Here is a 16,637-nt window from a genome sequence, read left to right as displayed (position 1 = left end):
TATGGATGTGTTTTACATATATAGTTATGCATTGCCAATCTTTGTCGTTTTCCCGGCTTACAGAACTTACAAAACTAATAAAATAAAGCGAAGAAACGAAAAATCTGCCGGTTCGGCCTTGACGTCACGCTAACTTTGACTTATCGTTATTACTATATTATCGGATATATAGTCTGGGATGTGTGTGTGTGTGTAGTGTGTGGGGTAAAAGCTTTATCGCGTCTCGTCTCGAAACTGTACAGAAACTCAACTGATAAGCGACTTGGGAACGTACACAGATAAATACTCTTGGACTGGACATATACTGGGATCGCGGCAATGTGTTACCTTAGCGCCCATTCCAATAGCAAACGTGTCCATTCTCGAATGCTAGATTAATGCGCGGATGTGGCAGTGGCCGTGCTGCCTGCAGCGGTTCCAGCAGCTCCTGTGGCGTCGCTGTATCCTCCTCAAAGTACAGGCACTGCCGCACAAACTCGAGGAACAGCGCGCGGGTTTGCTGCGCAGAGGCGGAAAGGGCCTCCAGGTTCGAGTCGCTGCACAGCCCGTGCACGAGATGCTCGCAGATCCGCGTGTTGGTGTCCACATCGAAGAGTGGGACTCCAAAATTCACATCCAGCAGGGTCCACTCCTCGGTGCTGGCTTCTGGCTCGCCAGCGCCATCCTCCAGGGGTATCTCCACGGAGCTTTGCGAGAGCAGTTCCGCGCGACTCTGACTGCATTTGGCTAGTTCGCTAGCCAGCACCTGGCTGCAATCGGGCGACGTAAACTCATTGGCTGGTCCATGCTCTGGGGTGGCTGCAAAATGATTCTCGTCGGGAGACTTGAGCTGATAGCTGGTCAGCTCTGTGGCGGGTGTTGCCGCCTCACTGTTTGGCACTTGATTGCTGAGCTTGTTGGCTGGCAGCGAGGAGCGTTTACGCTGCGGCGGCTTCAGCCTCACCTGCAGCTCGTACTCCTCGCAGCCGAGATCGGGCACGCCCGTGTTCAGGAATGTGATGTAGCCGCACTGCTGGCGCAGATCCAGCAGCGCGTTCAGCTTTTGCACGGCCCTGTGTGCCGCCCACTTGACTTGTCGCCCATCTGTGGGCTGGAATGGAAATGATTCGTAGTGCAGGGCGCCGGCAGAGCGTATGCCATAGCCTTGCAGCAGCACGCAGCCGTTCTTCAGCTGCTCATTTATGTTGCGAAAGCTCTCGGAGTTCAGCACGTACGCATCCGAGTGCAGAATGTTGACCAGCAGCTTGCCATAGCCCAGAAAGAGGCGCGGGAGGGACTTCAACACAGTGCCGCGGCACAGCAGCAAGCTGGGCGGACCATAGCCTGTGGATGAAGAGTTAATTAATGCCAATCAATTGCTATTTGTTTGTGCCCCACCTGTGATATGATTGAAAAACAACTTGCACCACATGGGCGCCACATCGGAGCTGCGCAGAAATTGCCCAAAAAATGGAATGCTGAAAGTGTGACTCAGCGCTGCCGTCAGCGGTGAGGCGGAAATGATAAACTTGTACTTCTTCTCCAGCACACGATCGCGCGTCTGTCTGTCCAAGCCCTCAAGGCACTCGAGTCGCAGCAGATCCAGTCCACCCGGCAGCAAATGGCGCAGCGAGCAGATGGTTGAGCGTAGGATCACGGCATGCGCAAAGTACCTGGAGACATCGCCCTCACCCTCAGCATCCAGCAGCGAGACTTGCTCCAGTTCGGTCAGAAAACTGTCCATGCTCTCCTCGCAGAGTTTGCCCACCTCGAACATGGTCACCGCGTGGTTCTTCAGCCCAGGCGACAGGTTGCCCATCATCAGAAAGGCGGTGAGCGTGGAGTCAAAGAGGAAACCCACGCGCTTGCCGCTCTTGGGCGGAGCCACTGGGGCTGCTGTTTTGGAATGTGTTTTTGTGGTGCGTTCGCTGACATCCTCCAGCTCGGAGCTGAGCTCCTGCTCGTCGGGGCCCGTGGGTGTGGTGTTCAAGTTGGCAAAACTAAAATCGCTCGTGTTCCCATCCGAGGAGAGGTAACCAATGGAGCTGCTGTCCTTGTCCCGCGTCTTCGGGGACTTGGGACTCGGCTGCTCAAACTCAAAGCTGCCCGCATGCGGATTGTAATTGAGCGGCGTTATCTGTGGCGTCTCTGGCTGCTGCTGCAGATTGTAACCCTCCCAGCTGGCATGATTTGGCGGCTGCTCCTGCTCCTGCTTGCGATGTGCGAAGCCCAAGCGGCAGATAAAGGAAATTGCCTGCTTCACGCAGTCCAGCTCCAGCTGCAGCATGTGCGCGAGCTCAGCGATGGTCATGTGCTCGTCGGTGCTCACAAAGATCTTGTACAGCAGATTCTCAAAGTAGTCCCCACTGACGCGATTCATGACAAAGTTGCGCAAGGGAGGAATGGAAATGCGATCCTCGCCGCAGATGGGAACGTCCAAATAGATGAGACCCTTGCGGTAGAGACTGTGCACCACATTGTAGTCACATTTGCCCGCTGGCTGGGCACCAAAATCGATCAGATCATCGAGCAAACTGCGCTCCGGCGGGCTGACGTAGCGTATGTCCGACTCCAGCACGTAGCCAATGTCGAGGCGCCACCAGGGCTCGATGTGCACCAGCACGGGAAAGCGTGGCAGAAAGTCCTGCGGATTGGGCTTGGCCCTGAACATCAGCGTGCGTGTGGTGTGTGTCTTGAGGTCGCTTATCAGCGCCAGATACTCGTTCCGGCCAATGCCCAGCACGCGCAGACAGTCGGCGGCCGTGAAGTTGGGCAGCGTGTCGTAGCTTTTGTCGCTGCGCAGCAGCTGGCTGAGCACATCCAGATAGTAGTTGAAGGGTGTCACACGCAGTCCCTTGGTCACAATGTCCGCCAGGTGGTAGGGAAAGACGCCCAGCCCGTTGATGTTCTTCTGGATGAGCAGCTCGTAGTAGCGCTGCTCCTGGCCGAACACCTTGGAGGCCAGGTTGCCGCGATAGCGCAGCTGATTCTTCAGGCTGTAGTTGAACACAAACTTCTCGTAGTCGCGCTGATTGTTGTGCAGCACGGATCTCAGGTGCACGGGCAGCTGCTGCCATGACACATTTCCACGCACGCACAGCTGCAGTTGGGCCTGGCAATTGCTGTTGCTGCCGCTGCCTCCCCCACCATTGGCACCCATCTCGTCTTTCTCCGTCATCTTGTGTAGATTAAGTCATTCCATGGCAATAAACTTAACAATTCTCGTCACTGGGGGTGGTACTCTCTGCTTTTCGTCGCTTTTCCTTGCTTTCCGTTGCGTTTTATTTTTTATTTTCCTTGGTAGTAAGAAGAAGAAGGAACCCGACAGCTGATAAAAACCGTCTAACTGCGTTGTTTGGCAAGTCTGCCGATAGGATTTGTGTGTGGAAAATATCATTTTGAGGGTAGTCTCTTTGTAATATTTCAAAATTTCTAATAATACAATGCTCTTTGGATACACTTGCATAATTTGTGCATGTAAATAATATATTTCTTCAATCGATAACAAAGTGCTGCTTGCTACTCCCCATCGGCAAAGCCATATTCGATAAGTCGATAGTCTTGGCGGGCGACTGACATCTGTGTTTTCCAACACAGCTGCACGCGTTGTGAAACACTTGGCGCTGATGATTTTCAATATTGCTTCTTGGCCCCATCGACTTATAAACACACTTTAGTCTTTCAGTTAAAAGTCAAAATTCGTAGGCTTATTTATGTTGTGAAAAGTGAAAACTGTGAAAAGAGGCACAACAGTTAATTTTCCAATGCCCCGCAAGCCGAGGCAGCGTGTCGGGAACGAGGTCAAAGCACACAATTCGAGCAGAGCAGCAGCGAGCGGAGGACAGGGACCTCAGCATCGATTTTTTTGCACCCTTTTTTGTGCTTAATTTCGCATCGAATTTTAGCACACAAAGAGACGTCGCGCAGGTAGCACGCAACCCGAAGAAGAGATCACAGAAACGAAACGAAACGTAGGAAAAATTTAGTGGAACGTTCAGCCGAATCGCAGAATGAGCGGCGGCAGTGGGGAGGAACGCGAACAGCCACGGCAAACTTCGCCGTTGCCTGGCGTCTCAAGGTGAGTTGTGTGCGATGCGACCATGCCAGACCCCATTTGACTGTTCAATTTCCTCTTTGTCTGTCGCCTGTCGTTTGCAGCAGCGCATCGACATCTGCCTCGACGGGGCCCGGTGGGCGGGCCACACCGGAGATGAAACGCTCGGCAGTGCGCAGCCTCATTCAGCGTTATTTCCACCAGTTGCAGTCCGGCTGCGGCAATGCGGCCTGCACCAATGATAACTGTGCATCCAGCGGCAAGGTGGCACCCATGACGCCCAACGAGGTGGCAGCACGGGCACTACAGTTATTCTCACAGGACGCACAGCTGTGCGAGAGCCTGGGACAAGCGGAGGCGGAAGCGTCACACTCGGTGGCTCCCGTGTCTGTCATCAGGTAGGATCGTCAAATTTAGTTGCTTGTTCCACCTAATCCGTTCCTCACCCGACAGCACTCTCGATATCGACATGCTCTCACCCAACGACAGCAGCAGCAGCAGCAACAGTAGCAGCAGCAGTAGCAACAGCTCCACTAGCACCATTACCTCCGCCAGCACCACAACAACAACCAGCACACAATCGCAGAGCGTGCCGGCCCCCAAATCGGTTTCAGTTCCCGGTCCAAGTGCAAGTTCAAGCGCGAGAGCTACGCCACCTGCAGCCGCACCCATCACATCCTCCGCCTCCTCGTCTGGCGCGTGCACAACAAATCTGTCGGAAGTCAAGTCGCTGGAGGCCAGCTGTCTGATATCGCTGTACGAGGAGTGCGTCAAAAAGGACAGCTACGACAAGCTCTATCAGGCCGTGGGGGATGTCTTCTCGTGCGTGGAACGACTCAGCAGAAGCTTTGTGCGTACTCCCGACACAGAGGAAGAGGAGGAGCCGCCAGCAGCTAGCCAGCCGCTATTCCCAGCCAAGCCTGCGGAGCCCCTAAACAAGGAGCAGCTGCGCACACTGGAGGGCGAGCACGACAAGGATGAGGACAGCACACAGCAGGCGGGCGCAGTGGCAAATACAGACACAGCAGCAGCCGCAGCGGTGGAGCCAGACCTGGAAAATGACGATGATGCCGGGCCGGAGGATGTCGACGATGAGGATGTGCCCATGGAGCCAGCACCCAAATGTGAGTCCAAAGCTGAGCCGCTGGATCCGTCGATGAGCAGCGACACGCTGGTGGATTTTGATGGACTGCGACGTGTGCAGCGGCTGCTGTTTGCCTCCAAATCGCGCACAGTCACGGACAAGCTGACCAGCAGCGTCATCCAACTGGCCGACTGGATACACTACATGCGGCGCTACACACCAGACTGGGAGAAGGTTGTCCATTGTTTGGTTATTTGCTTTGATTTGGCCACGAACAGTGAGTAAAAGACACACAAACTTGTTGGATTTTCCATTGATTTTCTGCTCTTTCTTTGCTCAGCCAACAACATGGACTATCTGGATCGTGTGCTGCCCAAGCTGTGTCTTGCCGCCGCCTCCATGTCTGTCAAGGCTCAGGCGCGCTTGGCACGCATTTGGGCAGCGCATTGCTCGGATCAGCTGCAAACGTTGGTTTCCTCCTGCCAGCAGCAAATCACGCTGCAGGTGCTGCTGGACGAGGAATCGGTGCGCGAGAATGAGCACATTAAATGCGTGACCAAAGTGCTGAAGGTAACGCCTCAACGCTGGCTGTCTGCCTCCACTTTGCTCACTCCCTTCCCTTTTTGCAGATTGTTTTCTATGCCAACATTTTGGCCAGCGAACTGGAGCGTCCCTCGTGCCGTGTCTCAGCGGATGAGCTGGCGGAGAGTGCCGCCAGCACTTCAGCGGATGGTGTGCCCCCGGAGGAGGATCTCTTTCTGTACAATCAGGTAATGCATCCGCATATGCCCAAGTTCGCGGAGGATCAAATGGAGAAGGCACTCAAGGTCTCCGCCATCGATTGCCGCAAGCCGCTGGTGCCGCTCGAGGAGTTCTACAATGAGGCGCTCAGCGAGAATATACAAATGCATCACGACTACCTCTCGTACAAGTCGCTGGCCATGGAGAGCGAGGTGGGCTCCAGTCACAGCACTTACTTCTCCTTCATGCTGTACGCGTTTATACTGACGCCCGCGACCAAGGTGGATGCGCTGTACTACGACAGTCGCATGCGCATGTACAGCGAACGCTACTCCACGCTCTATTCGATCATCAATAACTTTGGCCAGGACGGGCAGGATGCCCAGCATCGGCCGGATCTCAAGCTGACAGTGCGACGTGATCAGCTCATCAATGATGCGCTTGTGGGGGTAAGAATTGAGCAGTGAGATTCCTCTGGCAAAAGAAACTTCAAGAAACAACTTTTGTTTCTGTTTTTGCAGCTGGAACTGGTTGCCATGAGCAATCCCAAGGATCTCAAGAAGCAGCTTGTTGTGGAGTTTGTCGGTGAGCAGGGCATCGACGAGGGCGGCGTATCCAAAGAGTTCTTTCAACTGATTGTTGAGGAAATATTTAATCCAGCTTTTGGCATGTTTGTGCAGCAAGAGGAGACCAATAATATGTGGTAAGTGTGCGCCACAGCCCGCTGCCATACGCTGCTCTCTCACGTTTCCCTCCCCTTCGCAGGTTCAATGCCACACCCTTCGAGAATGGCGCGCAATTCACGCTCATTGGCATCATCATTGGACTGGCAATTTACAACAACGTCATTCTGGCTGTGAACTTCCCCATGGTCGTGTATCGCAAGCTCTTGGGCTATCGCGGCACTTTCTGTGATCTGCGCGACTACAGTCCCACGCTGTACACGAGCCTCAAGTCCATGCTGGACTTTGAGGGGCAGAACATGGAGGAGGCTTTCGATCAGACCTTTAAGATCAGCTACAGCAATGTCTTCGGGGAGATGGTGGAGCATGAGCTGGTGCCGCAAGGCCAGGAGGTGCTTGTGGGGCAGCACAACAAGCAGCTTTTTGTGGACCTCTACGCGGATTTTCTGCTCAACAAGAACATACAGCAGCAGTTTAATTCCTTCCGCAAGGGCTTCGAAATGGTCACCGATGAGTCGCCGCTGAAGCTGCTCTTCCGTCCCGAGGAGATCGAGATGCTGGTCTGCGGCAGTCGCGTGAGTTAAAAGGGAATGAAGAGATGATAAATGGGCAGCAATAATTATCTCTACTTTGCAGGAATTCGACTTTGTGGAGCTGGAACACTCCACGGAGTACGATAGCGGCTACACGGAAGAGACGCAAATAATTCAAGACTTTTGGAAAATTGTGCACGCCATGCCGAATGAGTCGAAGCGCAAGCTTCTCGAATTTACCACAGGATCGGCGCGTGTGCCCGTCGGTGGACTCAAGTGTTTGCGTCTGTTGATCACGCGGCATGGGCCGGACAGCGATCGGCTGCCCACATCGCACACCTGCTTCAATGTGCTGCTCCTGCCGGAGTACAGCAGCAAGGAGAAGCTGGAGGAGCGCCTGCTGAAGGCAATCAACTACTCGAAGGGCTTCGGCATGCTGTAGGCAGTGGGACCACAGGACAGTCTGGGAACCAATTGCATCGTAACTGATACCACCTCTCTAGGATCGAAGGAACGAAGGACGATGACGATGGATGATTATTTTGGGTTAATGTTTATATTTTTAGTTTGGGTTATGCCATTTATTTTTGATACAACTCAAATGAGACAATATACCATACATATATGCTCAATTTCTGGCGCGATGGCAAGCAAACAACATAAAAAGAAGAATAATGATGAACGGACACGACTTTCACGACTAAACTCTCGAGAAACTCTCTCCACACTAACATTCTGTTTTTTTGTGTTTTGTCGCTCAGTTAATTGTAAATATATATAAATATATATATTATATGTACTATAGCATATAGTGTGTGTGTATTGTCACCCATGTAATTATATATATACTATATTTATGTCGCCATGCACTGAAGATTTACCTAATAAATTTTAAGTGCGAGCCAACCAGCAAACAGTCTAAAAACTAACCAAAAGGTTACGATTTTTGTGGCTCTAGTGCTTTTAAAAGCTTATTACTCTCAAATAAGGTGCTCAACCCACAGACAATTGATTCATCAATCGTATAAAACTATAGTTTTAATGTCTAGAGTCCTAATCAACTAGTAATATTACATGGAACATCAAAATCGAGAAGTACAATTTAGCCTTCGGTATATTTAAGGTATATTTAAAAAGTAATTGGTATATTTCGGTATATCATGCGGGTCATGTGGTATATTTTATCGATAAATCCACTGTCGCTGGCATCGGATCCAGTGGGACGCGATTTGGAGGTTTCATTCGGCTTTCCCCAAGAACTTGGGGCTCGTTCTAACACTTTGAAATCTAGTGCACTCGAAGGAACATGCAACAATTATAACGCAAAGTGCTCCCCATCTCAGAAGTGCCTAACAAATTAATTCCGTGCGCGTGTGTGAAAGTGTGTCTTTGTGTGTGTGTGTGAACAGAACAGTAAATTCCAGCATAATGCAAAAACAACAACAGCGCACATTGCTGTTGCGCCTTGCAGCTCTGCCCCTATTGTTTTTGCTTTTGGCGTCGCAAGGAGCCCACGCCGATGCAGTCGCAGCGGCAGATGCTGCTGCCGACGTCGCTGCAGCAGAGTCCAATTTGAATGGTTTGTTTTCTTCTGCACCACCGCAATGAGTGAGAACATCTCTTGAATTAGTCGACATGGAAAATTATCTTGCATTCAAAGGCGGCTTCCTCCATTTGCATCGCCATCTGTGATTTTGTTTACGTTCTCGGTCATTCCATCCTGCTGCCACTACCCTGTAGTTTTATGCAGAGTAGAACGGTATATAGTTTTGGTATTTCATTGAAATGAGAACTAGTCCTGGGCATACATTGGCCTCAAGAAGAGGTATCTTGGAGTCGACTTTTGCTTGTTTTTTATTCCGTTTGATGTATGAGTACGTTTACCCTGGATTTGCATGGAAGGAGCAGATGCGGATCGCCATAAAAATAGCCAGATTCTAATGAAATTCAATTCAAACGCGTTCAACCCGTTAATGAAACAAAATAAAACCTGTTCATATTTGCCACAAAGAACAAAGACTTAGCAAACCAATATTTTATTTAAAATTCAATAAAGCTCTACTAATCCACATATGCATCTCTCCATCTCCACAGATAAGGTCAAAGTATTTACGGTGGCCACTGAGCCCACCGATGGCTATGCCCGCTATGTTCGTTCTGCACGCATCTACGATGTTCAGGTGAGATATTTCGCTACATTTTTAGGTATTATTTTTGCAGCTAGATATTGGGTATTCTACAGTCAGTCTCATTTGCACATGATATCTAAAATCTTGGCATCGGTTTGCGGTTTCGCAAGAACCGTTATGCGAGCTAGCAGAAAGAAAAGAAGCGAAAGATTAACAGTTAGTCCATAAAGAATTTTTACGTGTGAATCAAAGGCTTGTTTATGGAACAGTTTCTTATTTTATAAATGTTTAAAGAAGCTTTGAAGAAAATGATTATTACAGAATGATTAATAAAAAACAATTAAAACTGGGATTTCAGAAGACAAAGGGATTTACGATTCATGTAGGATTGCGCATACACTTAATTCTGAACAGAAGAGATCCTTGATTAACGGCCCAACTATACCATCCCAGAAATTAAAATCTATTCTTTATAAATTTCATTAAAAGATCATAGCAATCAAAAGCATATACCAAAATTCATTCTAGAAACGAATTTTGTGACCAATTCTTTCATATGAAAATGGGGGCTGATTGTTTTTATTGATGAATTTCTAATTTGACGACTGTCCAGAGAATGTGTTCTTCATAAAAACTTGTCTAAAAACCACAAACTATACTATATACACTCGTATGTGTTGTATGCTTCCTACATATTGGACAGATAAGGCTGTGTGTTCTTCCAAAGATCTCGAAGAATCTCGCCGGTTTGTCGGCTTGTGGCACACTTTCATAACTTTGTATTGTTTTATGTCTGTTCCTCTGTATGTGGGGTACAATGCTATAATATGCGGCCAAGCATCCGGCACGGCATCTGATGTGTACCCCAGAGATTGGCTGGACATTGTGGGGGGCACGGGAAAGGGTACCGCCACCGGCAACATCTAGTGCACACATGTTGAAAATTTGTATTCGTTTTCGTATTAATCACGTAGTCCCGTCCCATTGCAGTTGCCGGGGGTTATTAGAACAGAGATACAGGTTCCATTCGGTTTCTGGAACTTTCTTCCAATCATCTTCCACATACAGATGGGGGTTTGACTTTTGCTTATCAGCGGATTTGCTCCCACTAACCGATGACAGTTTCTGTGTGCCAGAATTTTGTCAAGCGGCCCGCTGAATGTTTTGGTATACGAAATATTCTGCTGATTAGCACGATCCTGATACTCCCTTTCCTCCGTGCCGTCTTGGATTTCGTTCGTTGTGTATTCTTAGAACTGTGTGAACTGGGGCCCCAAGCGATTGCAGAATGAATGCGAATTGGAGTTGGGGCATTCGGTTTCACATATTCATTTGGTTCTTTATGTTTTAGGAATAATTGGCGATTACTGTCTGATTTTAATCAAGTTAACATCAACAGATTCTATCTTTAATTGCCAATTTTTCCCAAGGGTTATCTAAGGAACTACTAGGAAATCCCTTTGAAAACTTTTCAAATCTATTAAGTAAGCAAATGAATAAAATGAAAGTACTCGGAGACAATCTAATGTATTGAGGTTATCTATAAAAGATCTAGCTATCAATAAGCAACCGGAAGTCAACAAAATTGAGTAGATATTTCATGTTTAAGACTTGTGAAACCCACTTAAGATTCGTTTACAACTATTTTTAAATCTGAATCTCTAATGAATTTACTTTCCTGTATGTCAGGTCACCACCTTAGGCCTGGGCGAGCAATGGAAGGGCGGTGATATGCAGAATCCTGGTGGCGGCTTCAAGATCAACCTACTGCGAAAGGCCATAGAGCCGCTGAAGGATGAACAAGATACAATTGTGCTCTTCACAGACAGGTAAGAAGGATCGAAACAGTAAAAAAAAGGAAAATAAAATCCTTTATTTCCATAGCTACGATGTAATCATCACGGCCACGATAGAGGAAATTGTAGAGCTGTTCAAGAAATCCAAGGCCAAGCTGCTGTTCTCCGCTGAGAAGTACTGCTGGCCGGACAGCAGCCTCACCGATGCGTACCCCGAGGTGGAGGGCAATGCCTCGCGCTTCCTCAATTCGGGCGCCTTTATTGGCTATGCGCCGCAAGTGTTTGCCCTGCTGAAGGAGGACATTAAGGACACCGATGACGATCAGCTGTACTACACGAAGGTGTTCCTGGACGAGGCTAGACGTGCCAAGCTGGGCATGAAGCTGGACACGCAGTCACGCCTGTTCCAGAATCTGCACGGCGCCAAGAACGATGTCAAGCTGAAGGTGGACATTGAGACCAATCAGGGCACGCTGCAGAACGTTAACTTTCTGACCACGCCCGCCATTGTCCATGGCAATGGACTGAGCAAGATCGAACTGAATGCCTATGGCAATTATCTGGCTAAAACATTCAATGGCTTCTGCACTATTTGTCAGGAATATCTCCTGGAATTGGATGTGAGTGTTGGCCATCCCTCATGCAGCGTAGATTTAATTTAGTTTGGAATTTTCTTCCAGGAAAAAGACTTGCCCGTCATCTCTCTATCTGTGATTGTGCCCATGGCTGTGCCGTTCTTTGATCAGTTCCTCGAAGGTATCGAAAAGATCAACTACCCCAAGCAGAATCTACATTTGCTCATCTACAGCAGTGTGGAGCTGCATGATGCGGACATCAAGTCGTTTGTGAACAAGCATGGCGAGAAATATGCCAGTGCCAAGTACACTCTGTCCACGGATAAGCTGGATGAGCGTCAGGGCAGGCAGTTGGCACTGTAAGTGATTGAGGAGAATATTAATGTGGATAGATTTGTTGTTTTGTGGTTTGTGTGCTGCTAAAGATAGAGAAGATTGTATTCCTGGTGAGAAACACTCAGCAGAGATATTTAATGCAGATATTGAAATGACTTAAGTTGTGAGAGAGCGTCAAGCTATGCAAAATATACGAAGTCTGCCATGTTTCTTCCAACGTGGCTCTGTGGCCCAAGGTGCGTTACTCTTTGAGAACATTTTAGTTAAAATTTCTGCTGTAAAGCATTAAATCGGGCACATAATTATCCCATTTTTAAAGCACATCCTAGCCCACAAATGCGTCTAGTTTTAGCTTTGCCTTTCCCCAAAGAACATTAAAATATTTACCATAATTTCTTTACCATTCCAGCGAACAAGCCAAGCTGCGCAAAAGCGACTACATTTTCTTCATCGATGGAGATGCACATATCGATGATGGCGAAGTTCTACGTGAATTGCTCAAACTGAACAAGTATGTCCATAGCCGAAACCTTACTGTAATCGAAACACTGATAACCCCTCCCTTTTGCAGGCAATTCGTGGCGCCGCTGTTTGCCAAGTATCACGAGCTGTGGAGCAACTTCTGGGGCGCGCTCTCCGAGGGCGGTTTCTATGCGCGGTCGCACGACTACGTGGACATTGTCAAGCGGGATCTGATGTAAGCATAAAAAGTCAATTGCTTATGCATTAGGTGGAACAATTTTATTGCTTAAGCCTAGAGTGCCACGCCCCGAACTGCATGATCAGTCGAAGGCAATGGAGAAATCTGTTTTGAAGCTGCGCCGATCGATGGAGTACATGTTGTCGGCGGTGCACTCGTACAGCCCTGCGTCCATCTGTGTGGCTGGATCGATTTCGATCTTGGACTTTACCCTGTCATCGCCAATGGTCCACTCGTGGACGTGCATGTACAGATGCTGATAGATCTCCGCACCGTCCTTGTACCAGGTGATGTGTGGCCGCGGATTGCCCTTGGCCACGCACAGGAAGGCGATTTTGTGGCCCAGCACGTACTCCAGATCAAAGTGTGAGGCCTGCAAGATTTTAGCACCCTGTGGGGGAGATCCCAAATTCGATTTGTGTTCATATTTCACCATTGAAAACTTTCTCAACTCACATTGTTATTGTTGTAGTACTGATCGGATTCGGGATCGCGATATTTGCCTGTGATGGGCAGCCCGATCTGCACCCTCGACTTGGTGCGTCCTCGACCACGGGCACGTCGCGCCTCACACACGGGTCCGGTGGACAGCATGAGCAGGCCCAGGCCAAGACAGATGATCAGGCATTTGACCTGCATTGCTATGAGTGTGTGTGGTGTGTGTAATGTGTGTGCGGTGTGTTTGCTCTGTGGCTCCGTCCGACGGTGCTGTGCGAATCTCGTCTGCTTGGCGACTGAACCACGCTGCTGTGTGCCCTGCTCGATGCCTCGATTTGCACCCCCACGTAATTTGCCACAATTGGCGTCCGTTGCCATATAATCCCATGCACCGAGCCAGTGGGAGAGCGAGAGCTCTTCCAAATGGATGTTTGGATGGTTCCTCATCTCTGCACACACTCAATTTCATGGCTTGATTTAATTTGATTTGAATGTTTGTTCGGCTCGCAAAACAGGAGGCACTCTGTGCACCCCTTTTCCTGATAGTTTCTGCATGGGCACCGTGGGGCAAGGGCACATTGAAAGGGAAATTATTTTATGGGAGAAAGTTTTTCCTCTTTCTATATTTAATTTTGGGAAATATTAGAAGAATTATTTTGAGTTAATTTGTGCACACTTATTGCTAGCCTTCGACCCACTGTGCCCTTGTGTTGTTGACATTTCAAAGCCACCACTGTATGTGGTTTGCTTTCACACATTTTAATAAAATAAATGCAAAAAAATCATTTAAATTAGGTAATTGAGCCAATTTGTCGGCCATGCACCAACACAACTACAATGCAAACACACACGCACACACATACATGAGAGGCATAAGGTCGAATTGAAATTTCCATAAAATGAGACGCAGAAAAGTATTTTTATACATTTTTATATTATTTATTATTAACTTTAGCTTTACATCCAAGTGATCTAAAGTTTAGTTTGAATTTTACTGCGCTAAAAGTTAACCATTACATAGTCCGTGCGAAAGCCACGACGATCAATGGCATAGATATTGTCCGCTTGGCATTCGTAGTAGCCTGAAATGTGGTGTAAAATTATGCATTCATATTCCCTATTTCTCCATAAGTTCCCTGACTTACCCGCATCCATTTGTGTTGTGGGATCTATTTCCATTTTACTCTTGATAATATCCGTCTCTATATGCGATTCGTGCACCTAAAAACGTAACCACAAGGAGTGTCAGTTGAGTGTTTGCTAAGAATTCGTTTTTGTTTACCTGAAAGAATCGATGCTGATAGAGCTCAGCGCCATCCTTGAACCAAGTAATGGTGGGCCTTGGGTTACCTAAGTCAGATACAACCATGAACACTTTCCTGAGCAGAAATCCCTTTCCTACTCACCTTGTGCCATGCAAAAAAAGGTGATCTTGCGTCCCAGCGTGTAATCCAACTCAAAATGCGAGGACTTGATTATCTTGGCACCCTATAAAGGCAGCAAAAGTAATTTAAAAACTCTAAAAAACGTTTTGTCACTCACGTTCTCATGATCGTAGTAGCTGACTGCATCCTGGGAGAGGTGCTGAATGACCACGGGCTTCTTGCCCGTATAGTTGCGTCGCAAAACATTTCTGCCGCCCGTGCTTCCTGGTAAATAAGCAAATACTTGAGTAACCAGTGGATAGAGGGATTTATTTACTCACTTTGAGCGGCCACACGGCCAAGATCGCTGAGCAGCAGCAGCAGGCAGAGGCCGAGTAGTGCAGATTGTTTAAGATTCCAGCACCAGAGACTACAGAGACTGGTCATTGTCGAGCCGTGTGTGATGCCGATCGACGATCGTCAACGAGGAATGTTGTTTTGATACTGCGCTCTGCATCTGCACGGCATATTATCCACTCCACTCCCGAACCCACTCATGCCTCACCTTTCTCCCCCTGGCTGCGGACACTTATTTGATTGAATTACCCGTAAAATGGAGGGGATCGCCACTTTCCATTTCGCGGCTTTGTTGCAGAATTCATTGCGCAGTCAATTTTGTGCCTCTCTCTCGACTTATTCATCAGTTCTCTCACGTTCTCTTCCATTCTCCAATAGCGGCATGTTCAACGTGCCACATGTCACGAGCATTTATCTGGTGAAGAGCAGCGCTTTCGATGTCCTCAGCTTCCAGCATAGCGAATACGACCCCGATATGGCCATGTGCGCATCACTACGAAATGCGGTAAGTAAACAATAAACGAAGCAAAAAACTATAATCCAAATTGTGGCTTTGTTTTTTCCAGGGTATATTCATGTTCATTAGCAATCAGCGCTACTTTGGACACTTGGTTAATGCCGATAGCTTTGATACTAAGGTGACACGTCCCGACTTTTATACGCTGTTCAGCAATCGGTATGACTGGACCGAGAAGTACATTCATCCGAACTACTCGGCGCAGCTGAATGCCACAGTGATTGAGCAGCCGTGTCCGGATGTTTACTGGATGGCAATCGTCACGGATGCCTTCTGCGATGATCTGGTTGCCATTATGGAGGCACATGGCACCTGGTCGGATGGCAGCAACAATGACAATCGTCTGGAGGGTGGCTACGAGGCTGTGCCCACGCGTGACATTCACATGAAGCAGGTGGGCCTCGAGGTGCTGTACCTAAAGTTCCTGGAGCTGTTTGTGCGACCCCTGCAGGAGCGCGTCTTTACCGGCTATTATCATAATGTGAGACTATGGCTAAAAGTTCCTAGAGATCGGTTTGTTAATGTTTACTCCATCCACAGCCTCCTCGTGCCCTGATGAACTTCATGGTGCGCTATCGGCCCGATGAGCAGCCTTCGCTGCGGCCCCATCATGACGCCTCGACCTATACCATCAACATTGCCATGAATCAGAAGGGCATCGACTACGAGGGTGGTGGCTGCCGCTTCTTGCGTTACAACTGCTCCGTCACAGAGACAAAGAAGGGCTGGATGCTGATGCATCCTGGCCGACTGACCCACTACCATGAGGGTCTGTTGGTGACCAAAGGCACACGCTACATCATGATCTCCTTCATTGATCCGTAGACGCGGAAGAGATTCGAATGGGCAAATAATGGTTACTATATACGCATAACTGCCATATCGGCCACTCCAAAGAATTGTATCCTATGCCCAAAAAACAAAACCCGATCAAATCTAGTTAAAGTCCCAGTAGAAGAAGTTGGGGGTTTTTCGGCCAGTCTGATGATTTTTGATGATTTTACATACCCAACTACTTTGAGACCGATAGCTTTAGAGTCCCTAAAAAGAATCTGTTTAAGCCCTAAGTTAAATGTAAGTTTTTGTATAACGTATTCAACGTGTTCAAGTCTGCAATCAAATAAATGCAATTATTAAACAATTTACACTTCATTTCAGAAAAATAAATACTTACATATCCATGTGGAATTCTCCAGATAGAAACAAATTAACACCATATAATTGAACACCTTACCTTTAATCCATTCAAAAAAGTGAATTCTCCATACAAATAACATATTTCAGAAGTTTTTATCTGCATTTAATACTCGAAATTATTAATATTTTTATAATTTGTATTTTCTGTTTATTT

At 48.0% G+C, this 16,637-nt stretch overlaps 5 protein-coding genes across 8 annotated transcripts in view; 2 read left to right on the top strand and 3 right to left on the bottom strand.

Moving 5' to 3' along the window:
* Positions 1 to 2: 2 nt before the first annotated feature.
* On the bottom strand, positions 3 to 3,317 carry LOC117579125 (protein FAM91A1). Its single transcript, XM_034264860.1, has 2 exons — positions 1,378 to 3,317; positions 3 to 1,323 (listed from the first exon to the last, which is right to left on the bottom strand). The coding sequence occupies exons 1-2, from the start codon at positions 3,155 to 3,157 to the stop codon at positions 329 to 331; spliced, it is 2,775 nt and encodes a 924-aa protein (XP_034120751.1). The 5' UTR covers positions 3,158 to 3,317; the 3' UTR covers positions 3 to 328.
* Positions 3,318 to 3,609: 292 nt separating this feature from the next.
* Positions 3,610 to 7,803, top strand: LOC117579124 (ubiquitin-protein ligase E3A). Of its 3 annotated transcripts, none has more exons than XM_034264856.1 (8): positions 3,610 to 4,057; positions 4,141 to 4,431; positions 4,487 to 5,394; positions 5,458 to 5,687; positions 5,747 to 6,307; positions 6,380 to 6,561; positions 6,624 to 7,116; positions 7,178 to 7,803. In XM_034264856.1, the coding sequence occupies exons 1-8, from the start codon at positions 3,990 to 3,992 to the stop codon at positions 7,514 to 7,516; spliced, it is 3,072 nt and encodes a 1,023-aa protein (XP_034120747.1). In that variant the 5' UTR covers positions 3,610 to 3,989; the 3' UTR covers positions 7,517 to 7,803. The 3 variants fall into 3 exon arrangements, with proteins under 3 accessions (XP_034120747.1, XP_034120748.1, XP_034120746.1); XM_034264857.1 differs by having other exon boundaries at positions 4,138 to 4,431; positions 4,523 to 5,394; XM_034264855.1 differs by having other exon boundaries at positions 4,138 to 4,431.
* Positions 7,804 to 8,274: 471 nt separating this feature from the next.
* Positions 8,275 to 16,431, top strand: LOC117579906 (procollagen-lysine,2-oxoglutarate 5-dioxygenase). The gene is made up of 10 exons (XM_034266042.1): positions 8,275 to 8,653; positions 9,169 to 9,254; positions 10,893 to 11,032; positions 11,088 to 11,619; positions 11,680 to 11,933; positions 12,320 to 12,421; positions 12,482 to 12,607; positions 15,148 to 15,274; positions 15,336 to 15,767; positions 15,827 to 16,431. Exons 1-10 carry the CDS (start codon positions 8,503 to 8,505, stop codon positions 16,109 to 16,111), a joined length of 2,235 nt encoding a protein of 744 aa, XP_034121933.1. The 5' UTR covers positions 8,275 to 8,502; the 3' UTR covers positions 16,112 to 16,431.
* LOC117579917 (immunoglobulin domain-containing protein oig-4) overlaps positions 12,630 to 16,637 on the bottom strand; it is a 4,960-nt gene continuing 952 nt past the window's right edge. Inside the window, exons 2-3 of one of the 2 annotated variants that reach the window (XM_034266057.1) lie at positions 13,067 to 13,284; positions 12,630 to 13,001 (exon numbers count right to left, since the gene is read on the bottom strand). In XM_034266057.1, coding sequence (XP_034121948.1) covers positions 12,693 to 13,001; positions 13,067 to 13,249 — 492 coding nt within the window. In that variant the 5' untranslated portion in view covers positions 13,250 to 13,284 and the 3' untranslated portion in view covers positions 12,630 to 12,692. Of the gene's footprint in view, positions 13,002 to 13,066; positions 13,363 to 16,637 lie in introns of those variants that run through there. The other variant, XM_034266056.1, reaches the window with a different exon arrangement.
* On the bottom strand, positions 13,988 to 14,930 carry LOC117579918 (immunoglobulin domain-containing protein oig-4). Its single transcript, XM_034266058.1, has 6 exons — positions 14,754 to 14,930; positions 14,591 to 14,697; positions 14,455 to 14,536; positions 14,331 to 14,398; positions 14,194 to 14,269; positions 13,988 to 14,130 (listed from the first exon to the last, which is right to left on the bottom strand). The coding sequence occupies exons 1-6, from the start codon at positions 14,857 to 14,859 to the stop codon at positions 14,048 to 14,050; spliced, it is 522 nt and encodes a 173-aa protein (XP_034121949.1). The 5' UTR covers positions 14,860 to 14,930; the 3' UTR covers positions 13,988 to 14,047.

The sequence above is a fragment of the Drosophila guanche genome, unplaced genomic scaffold (genome assembly GCF_900245975.1).
Source record: "Drosophila guanche unplaced genomic scaffold, DGUA_6, whole genome shotgun sequence".
In the NCBI taxonomy this organism is placed as follows: domain Eukaryota; kingdom Metazoa; phylum Arthropoda; class Insecta; order Diptera; family Drosophilidae; genus Drosophila; species Drosophila guanche.
The sequence above is the reverse complement of the archived record's forward strand: the minus strand, read 5'-3'. Positions and strand labels throughout refer to the sequence as shown.